Here is a 13,928-nt window from a genome sequence, read left to right as displayed (position 1 = left end):
GGCTCACTGCAACCTCCGCCTCCCGGGTTCAAGTGATTCTCTTGCCTCAGCTTCCTAAGTAGCTGGAACTACAGGTGCACACCACCATACCTGGCTAATTTTTGTATTTTTAGTAGAAACAGAGTTTCACCATGTTGTCCAGGCTGATCTTGAACTCCTGACCTCAGGTGATCCGCCTGCCTCAGCCTCCCAAAGTACTGAGATTACAGGTGTGAGCCACTGTACCTGGCTCATGCTATTGTTTTTAATAATATACTTTTTTTTTGGTCACATGGGTAATTTTTAAATCATTTTTTATTATTTTTATTTTTAACTTTTAGGTTTGTGGGTACATGCAAAAGTTTGCTACATAGGTAAACACATGTCATGGGGGTTTGTTGTACATACTTCATCATCCAGCTATTAAGCCCAGTACACAATAGTTATTATTTCTGCTCCTCTCCCCACCCCTCCCCCTAAGTAGACCCAGTGTCTGTTTAAATTTACTTTTTTGTAATAACATACCCTTTATTTTTTTTTTTTGAGACGGAGTCTTGCTCTGTTGCCCAAGCTGGAGTGCAGTGGTGCAATCTTGGCTCGCTGCAGCCTCTGCCTCCTGGGTTCCAGGGATTCTCCTGCCTTAGCCTCCCAAGTAGCTGGGACTATAGGCATGCACCACCACACCTGGCTAATTTTTGTATTTTTAGTAGAGATGGGGTTTCACCACACTGCCCACTCTGGTCTCGAACTCCTGACCTCAAGTGATCCCCCTGCCTCAGCCTCACAGAGTGCTGGGATTACAAGACATGAACCACCATGCCTGGCCAGTAACATATTTTTGAAGAGAGAATTGATTTACTTCAAAAGCTACTGCTTTTTAAAATGAAGTATGAGAAATACTTAGAAGAAAATTACTTTCCTGTTAAGATTCCAATCAGGACAGTTCCTTTCTACTTGAACATTTTTATGTTACTGAACTCTAGAATAAATTTTATCCTCTTCTGAGGCAAGAAAAATAGCAGAAAACTATTCTATTTAGAAATATCTACTGCATATATTATTTGCAATATTTTTGCAAATTAGCATTCGCAAAAGTAATTTCTTAAAAATGCAACATTGCCCATAGCAGGGAAACCCCCTGTAATACACGGCTGTCCCAGATACCCTAGTAACACAGTGGGAAGGGGGTCACAATGGGTAACTTGCAAACCCCTTTGCATTTGTTAGTGAACATGGAATGGTGGATGGGGCCGGGGGCTGCATGATGTGGTGCAGGGAAGGGAGACCTCATGGGCTAAAAGTGTCTTAATCTGCTTTAATCCTAGTCTGAGAGTGCACCTGGTTCAAGAAAGATTTTTGTTTGTTTCTTTTCTTTACAGATTATTCAGCGATGTTTTACTAACCACTTTTGAAAAACCACAGTTTAAGGTAAAGACAATTATATTGTTTTTTGGTTTGTGACATAACTAAGTTGACTTTGAAAGTTAGCTGTATTTTTAGCCAAAAAAAGAAAAGATATATAATAGGGAAGGTTTGGAAACAATCTAAATGTCCTACAATTAGGGGCTAGGTTAATAATTTATGGTACATCTATTTGATAATATAATTAAAAGTGAAATTGATAAAGACATTGTTGTAACATGGAAAATGATTTAGATTTGTTCTTAGGTATAAAAAAATAAGATATGTGTAAAACAACATACCTATCTAGAAACAAGCCTGGAAGGAGGTCTTCTCCTGGGAAGCAGTGGTATTATGTGTCATGGAAAGAGAGTGGGCTTTGGAACCCAAAAAAACAGAATGATATCTTTGTTCTTATAATATTAGCTGTTATCTACAGCTAATATTATAGAAAGATAAGATATCTTTCTATAAGTAAGATATCATTCTGTTTTTTTGATATCTAAAAGTAAGATATCTACAGCAGGGTTTTTCAGCCACGGCATTTGACATTTTGGGTCAGATGATTCTTTGTTGTGGGGGTTGCCTGTGCATGGTAGGATGTGAAGAAGCATCCCTGACCTCACCACTAGATTCCAGCAATACTCCTTGCCCCCTTTCCCACACTGTGACAACCAAAAATGTCTCCAGACATTGCTAAATGTCTCCTGGGGGGTGGTATACAAAATTGCTCCCAGTTGAGAGCTACTGACCTGTGGGCAAGCACTTAATCTTTGAGTCTGCACGTACTCATGTGTAAAATTGGTGAGTAATATATGTCTGTTGTCATTAGACAACTGAAGCCATCTACAGAAACTCCTTGTTTGGGCCATGGTTCTTGGCAGTGCTCACTGTGAGTGCAATTTGGGTGGGAGGATAAAAGGTAATTCTCCCTCTCCTTTCTATATTCCAAAAGAACATGTAATACTGTTAGGATGAAAATAAATTTAGAAAACAAAAGAAAAGAAAGAAAGAAAACCAAGGGTTAGAAGATTGTGTCAGTGCGAGAGGTGCTTTCCTCTGTTCTGTTTTGAAAGTTAGAGGAATTCTGACAGTAATAGCTTCTTTGGATCTGCAGTAGGAGAGAAAAAACATTTAAATTATTATCTTCTTCACTGAAACATCTTAGGAAATTTCTTCAGCCTTGTCAGTAAATATATTCTCCTCCAACCCTGACAGTCCGGCCTCTAGGATTCAGGAATTAGTATTAGACCTTGCTCTTCCCCTAAGCCAGAGAGCCTATGCAGCAAAGATAGTAAGATTTTAAAATCCAACATTAATTATTGTATGTACACTGACTTTCTGGAAAGATATACAGGAGACTGGTAACATTGGTTTCCCCCATGGATGTAGGCAGGAGACTTTTCATTGTGTATGTGCCCTTTTATACCTTTGGGATTTTAAACTATGTGACTGTATTACCTACTGACAGCTTTTTTTTTTTTTTTTTTTTTTTTGAAATTTTTACAGAATAATGAAGACAGAAAGTTCAACATGATCTGGGGATCTTATTTTCCAGGACTGGACTGCTCATGGTTTAAAAAACTAATAAATTAAGAAATGGCCCAGGCGCGGTGGCTCATGCCTGTAATCCCAGCACTTTGGGAGGCTGAGGCAGGTGGATCATTTGAGGTCAGGAGTTCCAGACCAGTCTGGCCAACATGGCAAAACCCCATCTCCACTAAAAATACAAAAATTAGCCAGCCTTAGTGGCAGGTGCCTGTAATCCCAGCTACTTGGGAGGCTAAAGCAGGAGAATTGCTTGGACCCGGGAGGCAGAGGTTGCAGTGAACTGAGATCACACTACTACACTCCAGCCTGGGTAACAAAGTGAGACTCTGTCTCAAAAAAAAAGAAATGATGGAGGCAGAGGTTGCAGTGAGCTGAGATCATGCCACTGCACTCCAGCCTGGGGAACAGAGTGAGACTCTGTCTCAAAAAAAACAAGAAAGAAATGATAGGCTCAGAAACAAACTGGGCTGTTAGGAATGTCTCCCAACAGGGAAAGCTGGAAAGTTTACTCTTGTAAAATTCAGAACATAAATCTCTCACAAAGAAAATATCTATGAAGTTATAAAATAATAACTGGTTGGATTCGTGTATGTTCCAATAAGCTTTATATAATTTAAAAAAATTTTTTTTTTCTTTTGAGACAGAGTCTCACTCTTGTCGCCCAGGCTGGAGTACAATGGTGTGATCTCGGCTCACTTCAACCTCCACCTCCCAGGTTCAAGCAATTCTGCTTCAGCCTCCCGAGCAGCTGGGATTACAAGCATGTGCCACCACGCCTGGCTAATTTTTGTATTTTTAGTAGAGATGGGGTTTCATCATGTTGGTCAGGCTGGTCTTGAACTCCTGACCTCAGGTGATCCAACCACCTTGGCCTCCCAAAGTACTGGGATTACAGGCATAAGCCACTGTACCCAGCCAGTTTTTTCAATTTTTAATTTTAATGTTTTTTTTTTTTTTTGAGGTAGGCGATTTTTTGTTGCCAGGCTGGAGTGCAGTGGTGCAATGACAGGGCTTAGTGCAGCCTCAATCTCCTGGGCTCAGGTGATCCTCCTGCCTCAGCCTGTTGAGTAGCTGGGACAACAGGCATATGCCACCACACCCTGCTCATTTTTTAATTTTTTGTAGAGACAGGGTCTCACTATGTTGCCCAGGCTAGTCTTGAACTCTTGGCCCCAAGTGGCCTCCCAAAGTGCTGGGATTACAGGTGCGAGCCACTGTGCCTGACCTAATTTTAAAATTTTTAATTTTTATAAAAAATACAATATAAAATTTACTCTCTGAACCATTTTTAAGTGTACAGTTTAGTGGTGTTAACCATCTTCACATTGTTGTATAACAGATCTCTAGAGCTTGCAACCTGAAACTCTATACCTGTAGAATAATAACTCTCCATTTCTCCCTCCTCACAGCTCCTGGCAATCACTATTGTACTTTGTTTCTATGATCTTGACTACTCTAGAAACCTTATATAAGTATTTATCCTTTGTGAATCATTTATTTCACTTAGCATAATGTCCTCAATGGTCATCTATATTGTAGCATGTGACAATATTTCCTTTTTTTTAAGGCTGAATAATATTCCATTGTACGTATATGCCACACTTTGTTTATCCGTTCATCTGTTGGTGAACATATAGGCTGCTTTTATCTCTTGTCTATCATGAATAATGCTACAGTTTACATGAGTGTGCAAGTATCTTTTTGAGATCCTGCTTTTGATTCTTTTGGATATATACCCAGAAGTGGAATTCCTCATGTTCCATTTTGTAGTTTTTTGAGGCACCTCCATACTGTTTTCCATAGCAGCTCTACTACTCTACATTTCTACCAGCAGTGTACAAGGGTTTCAGTCGCTCCACATTCTCACCAATACTTATCTTATTATTTTAATAGTGGCTATCCTAATGGGTGTAAGGTGATGTCTCATTGTGGTTTTGATTTACATTTCTCTAATGACTAAAGACATTGAGTGTCTTTTCATATGTTTGTTGGCCATTTGTGTATTTTCTTTAGAGAAATGTCTATGTCTTTTGCCTCTTTTTAATTGGGTTACTTACATTTTGTTGTTGAGTTGTTGGAGTTCCTTTATATATTCTGGATATTAACCCCTTATCAGACCTATGATTTGCAAATACTATGTCCCATTCCTTGAGTTGTCGTTTTACTCCGTTGTTCTTTGTTGCACCAATGTTTTATTTATTTATTTATTTTTCTTTTTTTTCTTTTGGAGATAGGGTCTTGCTCTGTTGCTTAGGCTGGAGTGCAGCAGCACAATCTCAGCTCACTGCAACCTCCACCCTCCCAGGTTCAAGCAATTTTCCTGCCTCAGCCTCCCGAGTAGATTACAGGCATGCACCACCACACCTGGCTAATTTTTGTATCTTTAGTAGAGATGGGGTTTTGCCATGTTGGCCAGATTGGTCTCGAACTTCTGACCTCAAGTGATCCACCCACCTCGGCCTCCCAAAGTGTTGGGATTACAGGCGTGAGCCACCGTGCCCAGCTGCACCAAAGTTTTAAATTGATGAAGTTTAATTATTTTTTCTTTTATTGCCTGGGCTTTTAATGGCATATCCAAGAAATCACTGCCAAATCCAGTGTCATGAAGCTTTTCCCCTGTGTCTTTTCTTTTAGGAGTTTTATAGTTTTAGGTCTTCTATTTAGGTTTTGAATTCATTTTGAGTTAATTTTTGTTTATGGTGTAAGGTAAGGGTCCAACTTCATTCTTTTGTATGTGGATATCCAATTTTCCCAGCACCATTATTGAATATACTGTCCTTTCCCCCATTGTATGTTCTTGGAACCCTTGTCAAAGATTATTTGACCATATCCACAAGGGTTTATTTCTGGGCTCTCTCTTCTCTTCCATTGGTCTATGTATCTGCCTGCATGTCAGTACCACACTGTTTTAATTACTGTAGCTATGTAATAGGTTTCAAAATCAGGAAACATGAGGCCTTCAACTTTGTTTTTCTTTTTCAGATTGTTTTGGCAATTTACAGCCCTTGAGAATCACTTGAATTACTTGAAACATATCATGTTTATTTATGTTTTAGTTTATGTGTTCATTGCTAAAAAATGCTAGAGAAGTGAGTGTGTTAGGGATACCAGAAGTGACTGGGGTAGGATTTGAATGGACAGCTTTAACTGATTTTATTCCAAATGGCTCTTGATAACCACCTGCTCCTTCATTTACTCCAGGACTTGGGAGTATCTCCAGTCACCTGTTTCAATGGATGATGTACTTTTCTCTCCTTTCAGATCCCTACAAAATTAAAAGAGGCATTGAGAATTGCCAAAGAATGTATAGAGAAGAGACTCATTGAAGAACAGAAACAGGTAAATTGATAACAGTTCCTCTTTACCTTTTAGTGTCCCCATCTTCTGCCGTGGTTTTTATAGTGATTGACATTTGACTGTTCACTTCACAAATATTTTAAGCATACTTACTTTCAGCCAGCCTTTAGGCTGAATGCTGCCCTGCAGAGCTGAATACTTGACAGTCCTGCCCTCAGTCCTGCTTAGTCTATGTGGGAAACAAACATGTCCAGGAAGGGCAGTCTGGGTTTCTGATCAGGGCATGCTGGCTGGTGGTAGTTGGGGGCATGCATGGTCCATTTTATCTCACCACATTCTTCTTCTGTAAAAGAGGGGAAGGCAGGAAGGCATCAGGGGCATGAGAAAGGACCTCTTCCTCTGACATACTCCTCTACCTGGCATCCAGACCTGAGCCAGGAAGTAGACAGCCTAAGCAAGGAAAGTTTTTTTATCCCAATAAAATGTGGTTTGCCAAAACATGTTGGAGAAGATTTTCATTAGGAAGCTGCCTTCTGTGGGATATGCTTATATCTTATGGTCTCTTAAAGATTCACCAGCATCGAAGACTGACAAGAGCTCAGTCACACCATGGATCTGAGGAGGAAAGAAAGAAAAGAAAGATTTTAGCTCGAAAGGTAAGTCTGGTGTCTCTCTGCATTCCCTCCATAAGTTCTTGAGTACATGTGAAGAAAGCCCTAGGTTAATGGTGCCCATTTAATGACAGATGGCTGTGCTATATCTCCTTGAAAGCTAAGACTATTTCCATATGACTGGGGTGCAGCTTTTTTTGGAAAAGAAAAAAAGCCATATGATAATCAGCAGAGAATTTGGCCCATGTAGTTTCCTAGCTTGCTGGGCAGATCATGGCATAATGTATGTAATTGGAGGAAACAATTGGCCTGAGCTAGTAAAGTCAGCATTTGTTGTTTAATTTCCCCCTTTAGTTTTGACTGGGGCTTCTTCACTGTATTGTTATGGGGCTAAGTATGACCTTGTCTGTAGCTAGTTTAATGGTATGCCTGAAAAATATTTTTACTCTGACTTCCAGCTTCACTGTGTTTATTCTTTGCTTTCCTCTCCCTCCTCCCTCTTTTCTTTTATTCTTAAAGAAGTCAAAACGATCTGCTCTTGAAAATAGTGAGGAGCATTCAGCGAAGTACAACAACTCCAATAATTCAGGTAACTGGCTATAGATGATAATGGGACCCAGGACCCAGAGGTCAGGGTCAGTAGTCTCTAGTTGGTCAAGAGGTCTTGAGTTCTGCTGGCCAGAAACTGGGCAATGTAGTAATGACTACAGAGAACAAAATAACTCTGTCTCTAATGAAGGATTGCAACAGCATTCATAGGCTTACAGCACTCAAATGCTAGAAGGGACTTCTGAGGTAATTGGGTAGCTCACCTTCTTCACTGATGGCAGAATTTGATCAACTAAAGACACAGGAGCATTAGCCATGGGAGGAAAACAGACCTGACTTAAAATGTAAGGCCTCCTGTTTTTTAGTAGAGCCTGCATGAACAGAAATGACCTTAAATCCTGCCTGCTGCTCTGGACCCCATGTGATGGGAGGATGTGCCTTCCTGTGTGAATTAAGGAAAGGACTCGACGGTGTGTGGGGATGGCAAGAAACCGAGATGGTACAAAGAGCACCATCCTGAGTTGGCCGTCCTTGCTGCCACTCCCAGCTGTCCCTCACCCAGCTCTGCTGGCTTTGGGCCATAATGTCCCATCTTTGGAAATCAGAGCCAGATTGAATGATCCCTGGGGGCCTTCCAGTTTTTCTAATTTATGAATCTGTAAAGTAGAGCCCACATAGAGAAGGGAGGGTTTCACCCTAGTGACCAAGCAGTTTTGGCTTAGCCCTGGAGGGCCATGGGAAGGGGAGATTTTTGGGTTGGGGAAAACCTGCTTATATTTTAGGCAGAGGAAGGACAGAGCAGAGAGGGGGAATTTGAAGATGCAAAAGAGACGGTGACTGGCAGGGGTGCCAGGGGGGTAGAAAGCCAAGGGTTAGCATCCAAAGCCCAGCTATCAGTGTCAGCTTTGAGGAAACCCATGCATCTCTTCCTAGCAGTAGGATTTGGTGGGGACAGGGAGGAAAGTAGAAGGGAGGAAATTGGGGGTATTCACAGGTCATGCCTCAGTCTTCTCAGTGAAGTCAGGGAGGAGAGTGTCTGCCTGGGGCGTGAGGAGAAAAGTGTACAAGATGATTAGGCTGCAGCCCTGAGGGCTGGATGAGCCACAGCTGGAGAATGCAAGTGGCGCGGTCAGAGCTGGAGATTGGAAGTCCTGAATAGAGAAAGTCCATAGACTCCAGAAGGAGAGTGAGAGTCACATTGACACCACTGCAGAGTCCAGACTGGAGAAGGGCTCAGGGAGAGCTGCAAAGGAGAGGAAGGAGGGGAGGTCCCAAAGAGGACCAGTGTAGGCTCCACGGGGGTGAATGCTGTTGTGGCTGGCGGGTAATTTCAGAATTGGAAGCCTATTTTCTCCATGGTTGATGGGAGGGTCACGGACCAGTCATGGTCATTACTATGCTGAGACTCATGACTCCAAACAGCAGTCATTCTGTCCAGTGGCTAATTTTTTATAGAGCAGAGAAAGCCTGACAGTGTGCTCTCTACCTTCTAAGACCCTGCCTGCCTGCAAAGCTGTGTCACGTGCAGCCAGGTGGGACTCAAGGACTTCAGGATACCCTAGTGCCCTCAGGAGTTTAGGAAAATGAAGTAGCAGTTGATGGATATATACAGATAATTCCCAAACCCTACTGGAATCAGGCAGTCAAGCTTCTCCCCATTAAAGTTCATTAGCACTACAAACAGTATAAAGACAGCATGCATTGAGTTTTACCCCCTTTTTCAGTGAAACACCCTCATATTTTAGAGGGAACTGAGGGAATATTGCAAGTAGAAAAGTATTAAGCTGGAGGGAGGTGTGATTTGATCAGGACATTTCTCATGATGGCCAGTGTCCATGAGGCACCAACATGTCCTGTGGGTAGTGAGTGAAGTGATGGCTGGGGCCTTAACCACACCAGCTCTGGTTGCTTCTCAGGCATGTGATGACAGCCCTCCCTTTGGGTGTGTGTGCCCATCAGCTCAGAAAGCACCTGACTAGGGAGATTTGGTTAACCTCTCCATAGGATCTCTATGTGTGGGAGGGGGCTTTCTGTGTCCACAGAAAGGCTTACGTAGGAACCTCTGCTCATTGGGCCACTTCATGTCAGCTCAGGAAGATATTTTCTCAGGATCACCAAGTAATAGGGAGATACTGAGAACTTGGGAATATTTACAATATAATAAGGTTACTAGATCCAGAAAAAGCATGCAACAGGTGGGATTTTGCACATTGTTTTAATGTGAATAAGGGTATTTACTGATTCTAGATAAGAAAAGGCCTGTGAAATCCATGAACTGAATAGACCCTATCTAGTTGACTCTTCTTGCTGATAAAATGGAAGTTCTGCAGAATATGTTACTGGGTAGATGCTGTAGGGAGCTCTCCCTTCCTTTGGAAGCCCCCAGCAGGCTGCTCTGCACCTCTCTGTCCCCTGTACCACTTGTGGCCTCTGTCATTTGTCATTACCCAGGAGTGGAGATTGGGTCAGGAAGAGATATTGCAGCCAATTGCATAAGCTGTTGATTGTACAAAGTTTCAAACCAGGCAGGCTTTGGGGAGCAGTGGGAGGCAAGGAGCTTTTAGTAGCTTGGGGAAGGAGGTGGACCTTGCACCAGAGTAAAAGCCTGTCATTGGGTCCAGTCTCTTGAGTTTTTTTGTCCCTCATCATCTTGTTTCACAAGGCTCACACACTAAGCCAAGTATAGATTCTCAGACAGCAGTGGGTCCCAGCCTGGGCCAAATTCCAAATGTCTTTCGTTGGTCCCCATGAGGGTTTCTCTGTGTTTTATCTTAGCAGGATCTGGGGCCAGCTCACCTCTCACGTCCCCGTCATCGCCAACTCCACCCTCTACATCAGGTTAGTGATGGAGTAAAGTGACATGCCACCTTCCTGTCTGCCAACAGGAGGAGCAGGCTTTGCCTCTTCCTGCCTTGGCCCAACAATTTCAGGGGTTAGATAGCAGCAGCTTTCTCAATAGAGATCAGTGGGAGTGCAAATAAGCAGTGTCATTTGGGAGAGCTGAGGGGCTAGATTTCCAAGCTCAGTTTTCACAGGGAATGGACCAGTTTCAGGGCCACTGGCCACCCCCTGGCTCCAGCTTGCTGTCTTTGCTGAAAAGTTTCATACAGAGCTCCTCAGATTGGAGCCTGTCTTGGTACGTGCTCAGCTGAACAACACAAACACACTGTGGCCCAGGGGTCCCGTCCTGCCAGGCCTCTCTCCTCAGGGAGCCCGTCCATAGGGTCAGTTTTGTCACAGAGCACAACTGGTAAGATGTCTAGGTGGAGGAGTGAAAGAGTCACTGTGTTTCTGATTTTATGGCAACGATTTGACTCTGTTTTGCTCTGTAATGTATTTAATTATCTGAATATTTTTCTGTTATTGGCCTTTGTTTCTCCTTTGTAAATTAGATACAAGTTTTGATTGAAAAATGTAAAAGGAATTTATCTTGGAGACTGCTTATAAAAATAATCCCTGATTTTGTGGAGTAGCCCCGTGATATCTTTCTTTTATTTTTGAGCCAGGATGTCTCTCCTAGTCTTTTGCAAGCCCAGTAAAAACAGTTGGGACGCCAGTATCTCCTTTTGCTTCTTAAATGAACCAGTTGTTTTAGATGTGCGAGGAGCTGCTTCTGCCACTCAGAGCTTGCTGGCTATGCTTGGAAGGGTTCCTACAGCTGTGTGAAGGGAGAGTCACTGGCAGGGGATTGGTATATGAGTTGATCCTATATTCATTGTTAATACCTAACACAGCACCCAGGAGCTGCCAAGAGCATTCCTCAACTCCACTCAAATGCTTCTAACTGACCCTCCTAAGAAAATGAGAGCAAGCAAACACAAGGGGACTAGTGTGAATGACTTACTTCTGGCTGAGGGTGGTTACTGGTGCCTTACTGCTGAATGTTCTAGGGCCAGGGCCTGTTTTGGGTAGCAGAGTTCCTGGTCCATGGAAGGATATTCTTGTCCTTATCTTACTTTGTCAGATTTCCCAAGAAAGCCCCCAAATGTTGATCAAGACAGAAAATAGGCCTTTTTTGTCTTTTGTGGAGATAAACTGTTTAGTCCCATTAGAAATGTGTGGTGATCTACTGCCCAGACTATATTGAGCCATTTCCTAGAAGATAGAATGTTAATTTAACACCACTTGGGCATATTAAGAAAATTGGAGAAAATTAATAATGAGAATCCATAAATCCTCCTTTAACAAGCAAGGCGCTTGAGGCACCCGTTTCAGGATTCACAGCCCTTCTCTGCGTGGTTAGATCTGCCCCTGCTCAGTTGACAGTTGGTTCTTATCTCTAAATGCCTTTGGGAATTTACAATCTATTTGGACTTTTGGGGGGAATTCTCTAATTTATCTGTGTTTAAATGGGCGCTGTCTCATACAGTAGCAAGTCTGCATGAGATAAGGTAACTTTTAGAATAAGAGAAAAAAAGAGGAATCTTGTGTAATTAGAGTCAATGTTGGGAAAACTTGGAGGTGAGTGGGAGGGGCATTCCTGTGAATTTGATAGCACCCAGCCTGAAGGGGAGTCTTGAGGATTTAGAAGGAAAACACATGTGAGGCCCCAGCACAATGCCTGGCAGAGTGAGAGTGCCTGGCAGAGATGAGAGGTTCCCAGCAAATATTGGCTCCTCCTTTCTTTTATCTCCTTAATGTTTTGTTGATGAAACTGACTCAGCCTGCAATCTGACCTCTGCTGGGCATTTCCTGTAATGCAGCTCATGAAAATGGTAACTAATATTGAGCATTTGCCTGGCAACCTAGCATTTCAGGCCCTAAGCATTTCAACCCAAGGGAGTTTATTCATTCAAGATGTAGTCAAGGTGCATTTACTGAGAACCTATGGTTTGCTAAGGACTGTGCTTGGCCCTGGGTTACAGAAATGGCTAGACAAGGCCCTAGCTCTTGTGGAGTCACATTTCCAGTGCCTCTCAGAAGCTCCAAAACAGTAGACACTGTTTAGGAAAAAACTCACACTCAAAAATGTTTTTTCTTATTCTGTCACTCAACACAATAATAATCAACACAGACAGACTTCTGTGACCAAATGTCAGGGTATGGGGGAGTGGTTCTGTCCACCACCAATTAAGCAATCAGTTTTGCTGTGGATACCAGCTGGGTATCTACCTGGAGATAGCGTCAGACTCCACAGGTTGAGGCTCAGTCCCCAAAACGACCTGCTCTTTCTGACACTATTTGCAAGGATGGGACTCCAGAACTTTTGACCAACCAGCTTCAAGTAGGAGTTCCCACAGCCCCCTCTTTAGTTTCTGTTAATTTGCTGGAGCAGCTCACAGAATGCAGGGAAGCATGTTTACTGGTTTATTATAAAGGATGTTACGGCCGGGCGTGGTGGCTCAAGCCTGTAATCCCAGCACTTTGGGAGGCCGAGACGGGTGGATCACGAGGTCAGGAGATCGAGACCATCCTGGCTAACACGGTGAAACCCCGTCTCTACTAAAAAAATACAAAAAACTAGCCGGGCGAGGTGGCGGGCGCCTGTAGTCCCAGCTACTCCGGAGGCTGAGGCAGGAGAATGGTGTGAACCCGGGAGGCGGAGCTTGCAGTGAGCTGAGACCCGGCCACTGCACTCCAGCCTGGGCGACAGAGCGAGACTCCATCTCAAAAAATAAAATAAAATTAAAAAAAGATGTTACAAAGGATACAGATGAAAAGATGCATAGGGCGAAGTGTGGGGGAAGGAGCTTCCATGCCTTCCCTGGGCACATCACCCTTCAGGAACCTCCGCATGTTCAGCTATCTGGAAGCTCTCCAAACCCTGCTCTCTTGGGCCTTTTATGGAGATGTCATCAGATAGGCATGATTGACAACCATATAGAAATGTTGTTATAGAACCCAATTTGGGTCCGTTCACCCAGTGCAATAAAACTAGATCCCCACACCAAGGCTGTTTCAGTGATAGAAAGGAAGGCATTTATTGCAAAGTGCTGTGCAAGGGGGACCAGGCAGTGAAATGCTCAAAAATCTGACCTTCCAGGTGGCTTACAGGCAAGGATTTTTAACAGTGGGGTAAATTTCAGGAAAACAGAAGCTACAGGCAAAATTACAAATCAGTACACGGAGGTTGCACATTGGTTTAAGTGTAAAAGGGCGGGACATCTTGGGGGTAGGGGGTGCTCACAGGTAGATTCAGAGATCTAACTTGCAGTTGATCTTAGTTGCAGAAGCTCTAAGAATTTTGGGGTCAGTAGAAAAATGCTAACTTGCTAGGGGGAGTGACTTTCTCCAAGCCTCTCAGGAAGAAACTTAGAACAAAGGACAGTGGGATCCATAATGGGTACAGTTTAGTCTTCTTTTCCTCCTAATCTGGGATCTTTGTGGTGAGGGTCTTCAGTGGGGGCCTGAGCGTTTGAAAGACAACTCAGGGACATATGTTAAGATCTTATCTTTAGTTTCTATAGGGCAAGGGAACTTCTCTGGAGCTTTAACTTCTTTGGCTATTGTTCTTCAGCCACTTATTACCTTCTTGTTTACCAAGTCACTTAATTACCTCTAGGGCTAGCTGGATGCCTGAAATTTTTCTTAAAGGAACAT

General features: G+C 43.0%; 1 protein-coding gene across 1 annotated transcript in view; it reads left to right on the top strand.

Annotated features, from left to right (window-relative positions):
* The window catches only part of PXK (PX domain containing serine/threonine kinase), a 110,128-nt gene that overhangs the window by 86,445 nt on the left and 9,755 nt on the right, over window positions 1-13,928 (top strand). The window contains exons 13-17 of the mRNA XM_011998426.1: window positions 1,359-1,407; window positions 6,193-6,270; window positions 6,798-6,884; window positions 7,359-7,428; window positions 10,164-10,226. Of these exons, the coding sequence (XP_011853816.1) occupies window positions 1,359-1,407; window positions 6,193-6,270; window positions 6,798-6,884; window positions 7,359-7,428; window positions 10,164-10,226 (347 nt within the window). The remainder of the gene's footprint in view (window positions 1-1,358; window positions 1,408-6,192; window positions 6,271-6,797; window positions 6,885-7,358; window positions 7,429-10,163; window positions 10,227-13,928) is intronic.

Source organism: Mandrillus leucophaeus, unplaced genomic scaffold (assembly GCF_000951045.1).
Source record: "Mandrillus leucophaeus isolate KB7577 unplaced genomic scaffold, Mleu.le_1.0 Scaffold57, whole genome shotgun sequence".
NCBI lineage: Eukaryota > Metazoa > Chordata > Mammalia > Primates > Cercopithecidae > Mandrillus > Mandrillus leucophaeus.
The sequence above is the reverse complement of the archived record's forward strand: the minus strand, read 5'-3'. Positions and strand labels throughout refer to the sequence as shown.